Source organism: Colobus angolensis, unplaced genomic scaffold (genome assembly GCF_000951035.1).
Source record: "Colobus angolensis palliatus isolate OR3802 unplaced genomic scaffold, Cang.pa_1.0 Scaffold625, whole genome shotgun sequence".
Lineage (NCBI taxonomy): Eukaryota > Metazoa > Chordata > Mammalia > Primates > Cercopithecidae > Colobus > Colobus angolensis.
The window spans coordinates 150,616-157,700 of NW_012119877.1; the positions used below are offsets into that span (position 1 = coordinate 150,616).

General features: G+C 34.0%; 1 protein-coding gene across 1 annotated transcript; it reads right to left on the minus strand.

Moving 5' to 3' along the window:
* Positions 1-1,217: 1,217 nt before the first annotated feature.
* Positions 1,218-2,156, minus strand: LOC105527468 (olfactory receptor 4K13). Its single transcript, XM_011963795.1, has one exon. It carries the CDS (start codon positions 2,154-2,156, stop codon positions 1,218-1,220), a length of 939 nt encoding a protein of 312 aa, XP_011819185.1.
* Positions 2,157-7,085: the final 4,929 nt, after the last annotated feature.

Genomic DNA, 7,085 nt, shown 5'->3' on the forward strand with positions numbered 1-7,085 from the left:
ACATATGTAACAAACCTGCACGTTATGCACATGTACCCTAGAACTTAAAGTATAATAATAAAAATAAAAAATAAAAAATAAAAAAAAGAAAGACATTAAAAAAAAAAAAAAAAACAAGTTTGGACAGGAATGGTCTATGCTTACTTTTTTTCCCTTCCTGTCTGTCTTTTAAATTTCAGCATGACATAGTTTTGAATTCCAAAGAGTATCCTATATTTTCTATCATATGATCAGACTACATTTGACCTACCTCTCTATCTCATCTCTTGACATCATAGCCCATGATCCAGCTCAATGAAATTATGTGTAGGTTCTCCTCTGTGTCATGCTTCTATGCATTTTCAACATACTATTTCTTTCTCGTGGAATGTCTTTCTTCTCCATCTAGTTGATGCTGACTGTGAGTAGAAACCTTCCTGCCCTGGCCTGATTGAGATGCCATTCCTCTGCACTCTCAAAGCACCCTGTGCATCAATGTAACAGTGCTGTTCATGCCACAGAACAATTACTAATTTAGTTCTCTCTATCCATCTATAGGTATAAGTTTCTTGAACCCCTGGCTATATCTTCTGACATGCTGTAGGCTCACAAAATATGTGAAAAATGGTTGAACACACTGTGTTCATGGCAAGCAAGTTAGTATAATTTAATACACACTAATCATGGATTACCCAGGATATGCAGTTTTCTAGTCTGTAAGGCACTTGGATAAATTACTGTGATGAGATGTCATCTGTGTGCTTTCTGTAAACATAGATTGCCACCACCACCAACAAAAATCGTAACAATAATAATGTGTTTTCTGAGGTTTAAGAGCATGCTAAAATAATAATGAAAGATACATATAAACAAAGTTGTATAGATGAAAAATCTAAAGCACAGGTAACTTATTTATTTTGCTCAAATTTGCATCAGAGAAACAGATAAAGGTGGAATTTAAATGTATACAAGCCAAACTGTAGATATTATATGATTGACCATAAAAGATCACAAAAAGATGTTTGCTTTTTAACAATTATATCTACTGTTTCCTCATTCCTCATACAGACTTGAACTATTAGTTGGTACACAAGTTATAGCAGTTTTTGCCATTACTTTAATTTTGCCATTTACTTTAATGGCAAAAATCGCAATTACTTTTGCACGAACCTGATACATTAAAAATCAGTTTCTTAAATGTTCAAACAAACAAGACAGTGTCTCTTCAAAAGTATCAACTAAAAAGTATGTTTTAAATTTATATGCAGAGTCTTTATTTTTTTAATGGCTGCTTTTACCTCTTGATTTCTCAATGTATAAATAATAGGATTTAAGAGAGGTGTGAAAATTGTGTAAAACACAGAAAGAATTTTATCTAAAGAGTATCTGCTGAAGGGCCATACATAGATAAAGACACATGGGGCAAAGAACAGAGTCACAACTGTGACGTGAGCTGAGAGAGTGGAGAAAGCCTTAGAAGATCGACTGGCAGCACGGTGCCTGACTGAGAATATTATGACTCCGTAGGAGAGAAGCAAGAGGAGAAAGCAGACCAGTGACAGGAGCCCACTGTCAGCAATGACCAGGAGCTGTAGGATGTAGGTGTCCTTGCAGGCAAGTTTAATCACAAGGGGAAGGTCACAGAAAAAGCTGTCTATAACATTGGGACCACAGAAGGCCAAATTCAACATGAAAGCCATTTGACTAGATGAGTGCACAAATCCAGCTGCATAAGAGGATAACAATAGCCCAATGAGCACCCATGGGCTCATGATGGTCATGTAATGGAGGGGTTTGCATATGGCAACATACCTGTCTATTGCCATGGCTACAAGCAACATCATCTCACTCCCACCCAGGAGGTGCATGAAGAACATCTGAGAATAACATCCCCACCATGAGATGGTCTTACGTTCTCGGAGGAAATCTACGATCATCTTAGGGGTAGCAAAAGAAGCCAGGATCATATCAATGCAGGAGAGGTTGATAAGCAGAAAATACATTGGTGTGTGAAGGCGTGCATCAAAGGTCACAGTCACCAAGATGAGAAGGTTTCCTAAGACAATCCCCACGAAGACCACAGAGAATCCCAAGAAGAATAAAATCTGAAGATTTTGAGATTTGCAAAGTCCCAACAAAATAAATTCAAATACCACTGAATGGTTTGCTCTTTCCATATTGTCATCTTTATCCCATAATGATCAAAATAAGTGAGAATAAGGGGGGTAGGGAAATGGTGCATATTGGAAAGAAATGTTCATGTTGGTGTCCACATTTGGCATTCAGTCAAGGCACTTGAACTTACAAGGACCCTTACTTTTGTGGAATTTTGTCGGTCAGTGATTTTACTAATGACCCAGAGAAGTACACCAAATAGTCAGTAGAATTCAGAATGTAAGTTTCTGGAAGACAAAAAGAAAAACATTAATAGTACAAGAGACCACAAATATATAGGTGGTGAATTAGAATCAGAAGACCTCTACAGGACGCCTGGGTAAGCTGCCCACTGGGTGACATAGGACAAGTAACTCTCCTTTTGAGGGTTTTCTTCTCAGTTAAAAAAAAAAAAAAAAGGACTATATGGTATCTAATGTCTCTTTGTGCTATAAAAATCTCTATGAATAAGATAATGATTCTGATGAGTTTTATAGTCATATAATAATATTGAGTTTTATTAACATGAAAATGATATAGAAAACATATCCAGGATTCTCAAGAATCATGTTTTGAAATGGACTCTGGTAAATATATATGAATTAGGTCCTGAGAAACTTATCTTATTTCCTCCATGCCCCATTCTTGCATGAATCTCTCACATATCAGTATTAGTGGTAGTCACTACACACTTTTGAAGTGTCAAATATATGTATAGTGTATATATTATATATAACATGTATATTATATACATTTCATATATTTATATAGAATTATTTATATAATTTGTTCATTCAACATTTCATATTATTCACATCAAATATATCCTCTATAGGGTTAGACAATGTGTACAAACAGCCCACAGTCAAATGTAACAACTAATTTCATTTTCAGCTTGTTTTTATTCATTCATTTAGCTGGTTATTATTATGTAGTGTTTAGTTGGTTGGCCTGTGCATGGTTATTTGTCATAGGTTTCAGAATGACTTAGCTTGATGTAACATTTATGTTGGTAAAAGAAATACAGTTCTTTCAGTATAATCATCTAAATTTATGACAAAATTTGTCATCAACCCGCGCTTATTACAAACTGGTTGTATTGGTTCAGCTTTTTAAAAAATTACCTTAATTGTTAATAGTTTTAAATTAATCTAAGTTTTTACAAAACACCTTCGGTAAATAAAGTATGTGTAGTCATCTTTTTGTGCCATTATTACTTACAAGACAGGGGAAGAATACTTTCGTGATGGTACCTTATGTGAATCCCAGGAATGGCCTTTTATCTCCTTTTCCTGTATCCCCATCAGTTACCTGCAATTTACTCTTCCGATCATCAGAAACAGAAAAAAAAGAGACCACAGTGCTATATGTTTCCTTGAGATAATCCCATAGGAACATTTATCCAACTAGGGATATATTTTTTCCCTATGTAATCATATCTGTTGGCCAATTTCCCGCTCTGAGAAAATGATGCAAAATGTTAAATTGCATCAAATATGTAATTAGAGCCATTCATTTATATTTCTAAAAAGGTTATAGCTCCCTTCAGTTTTATGTCCTATATTTAAGAATTCCTACTAATGCACCTTTTTGAAATCTAATTTTTGAAGCTGCATTTAAACAGAACAGAACAATTTTCAAATACATACAAAACAGTTTATAAATGCTCCAGCATCTGGAATAATACACATCAAAAGCACTAAGTGAATATCTGTTGAATGAATAAACGATGTAGTGCATATTCAGGATCTAGATTAAGTCAGCTGACTTAAACCACAGAAAAATCCACAAAATCAGGGATTTTAACAATATTGATTTTTAAATGTCAGATTGAATGCTGAAGTATTTTAAAATCAGAAATAGAACAGCCATTTTTAAAAAGCTGGTTAAAATATGTTTTTTCCTTTTAATTATCTTTCTAAAAAGTAGTTTATGCTAATATGAGAAAAGGACATCACAAATAACAGAGAGATAACTGACTGTGAACATTTTAAGAGTTTCTTAGATAACTTTCCAGAAAAATAACACACACTTCAGTACAGTGTGTGTTAGTGTTATGGGTATTAATATTTACATTTATATCATTTTTAAGACTGCAAATTTTATATTATACATGTAGCTATTTTTCTTGAGTTTTTAACTTATTACATTAAAATATGTTTATATTAATATTATAGAAACATAACTTTTTAATAGGTGTATAGAATTCCATTTTGTAGATGTTGCATAATGTAATCTCCCCGCAAATATAGTTTAGTCTTAGGAATTTCACATTACTTACAAAAATTCTTTTTCATCATATCACTTTCTTCTTTATAAACCTGTGATAACTGCCTTATCAATACCAAAATTCTCCTGGACAGTCACAATCAACTCCTCACTCACCCTAAAAATCCAATATCATTTTCTAATATTGCAAAACCTCTTCTATTTCAGTAAAAGCAGCCTCGTGGTTTTCTGCATAATTGATACTTTTTTTGTCCTATTCCTGCTTGTTTTCTTCTTTTTAGCTAAACAAGTTCCTCTGTCTATATGTAACCACATTTTTCAGTATATCTCAAGCCTTCTCTCCTAAGTAGTAAAACTTTTTCTAGATATGTAACTCATATCAACCTCCACTATATCTATGGTTCACTTCACTTACTCTGCCACTTAATTACTTTCCAGTTATATCATTTGTATTAATATTCTGAAACAGAAGGAACACTTGAACAAGAGTTATACAAATTTGTTCTAAACCTAGATCCCTTCCATTTTTCTTCCTCTTTCCTCAATTTTAAGTTCCTTAAATACAGACAAATTACTCTTATCTTCCTCATAATACACGTTATGTAGGTTGTCAATAGATTTGTCAATAGAGTGTCTGACTAGAAGCAGACATATACCTAAAAAGAAAACTTTTGAAAATATTTTGCTGGGAATTATGTAACTAATGATATTTAACTATGGAATAGATGGATTGCATGTCAAATAATTTTTCAACTTTTCAGTCTTTTCTGCAACTTTAATCAATAATTTTTCCTTTACAGAACAGTTTGTAATTATAAACCCTAGACACACACATATGCATGCATACTTTCAAACAGTATTGAGAAGGCAGGGGTAGACAGAGAAAGAAAAGAGAAAATGTTTGCTTTCAAAAGGATCATTTTGATCTATCTGGCATCCCTCCTTCCTGCAGAAACAAAGATCCTTGGCTTTCTTTTTACTGTGAAACACTTAAAGTATATTCTAAAATGATTCATGCTACGTAACTTCAAACAATACTACAAGGCTACAGTAACCAAAACAGCATGGTAGTGGTACCAAAACAGACATATAGACCAATGGAATAGAACACAGGCCTCAAAAATAACACCACACATCTACAACCATCTGATCTTTGACAACTCTGACAAAAACAAGCAATGGGGAAAGGATTCCCTATTTAATAAATGGTGCTGGGAAAACTGGCTAGCCATATGCAGAAAATGGAAACTGGATCCCTTCTTTACCCTTTATACAAAAATTAATGCAAGATGGAATAAAGACTTAAATCTAAGATCTAAAACCATAAAAACCCTAGAAGAAAACCCAGGCAACACCATTCAGGACTTAGGCATGGGCAAAGACTTCATGACAAAAACACCAAAGGCCATGGCAACAGAAGCCAATATTGACAAATAGGATCTAATTAAACTAAAGAGCTTCTGCACAGCAAAAAACTATCATCAGAGTGAACAGGCAACCTACAGAATGGGAGAAAATTTTGCAATCTATCCATCTGACAAAGGGCTGATATCCAGAATCTACAAAGGAACTTAAACAAATTTACAAGAAAAATAACAAACAACTCAATCAAAAAGCGGGTGAAAGACATGAACAGTCACTTCTCAAAAGAAGACATTTATGCAGCCAACAGACATATGAAAAAAAGCTCATTATCACTGGTCATTAGAGAAATGAAAATCAAAACCACAATGAGATAACATTTCATACCAGTTAGAATGGCGATCATTAAAAAGTCAGGAAACAACAGATGCTGGTGAGGCTGGGGAGAAATATGAACGATTTTACACTGTTGGTGGGAGTGTACATTAGTTCAACCATTGTGGAAGACAGTGTGGTGATTCCTCAAGGATCTAGAATTAGAAACACCATTTGACCCAGCAATCTCATTACTGGGTATATACCCAAAGGATTATAAATCGTTCTACTTTAAAGACACATGCACACATATATTTATCGCAGCACTATTCACAATAGCAAAGACTTGGAACCAACCCAAATGCCCATCAATGATAGACTGGATAAAGAAAATGTGGCACATATACACCATCAAATACTATGCAGCCATAAAAAAGAATGAGTTCATATCCTTTGTAGGGACATGGATGAAGCTGGAAATCATCATTCTCAGAAAACTAACACAGGAACAGAAACCCAAACACTACATGTTCTCATGTACTCACTCTTAAGTAGGAGTTGAACAGTGAGAACACATGAACACAAGGAGGGGAACATCACACATTGGGGCCTGTCACGGGTTGGGGATCTAGGAGGAATAGCATTAGGAGAAATACCTAATGTAGATGGCAGGTTGATGGGTGCAGCAAACCACCATGGCCTGTGTATACCTATGTAACAAACCTGCACATTTTGCACATATATCCCAGAACTTAAAGTATAATAAAAAAACTGGGGATAAAGATACATGAATTTGGAAATCAATATTTTAATTCTAACGCATGGACTCATGAGCAATAACTATAATCCAACTGAGTATTAGAAGCTAAAATTTAATTACAGGAGACTATATTCATCAAAATATGAAGAGAAAAAGACAAATTATAATTGAACACCTACTTGCTGTTTGTACTGCTTAAGGAATCAAAAATATGAAGATAATTTATTATGTTCATTACATTCTAATATGTTATTATTTTACTTCCCATAATTAGATGTATATTCCA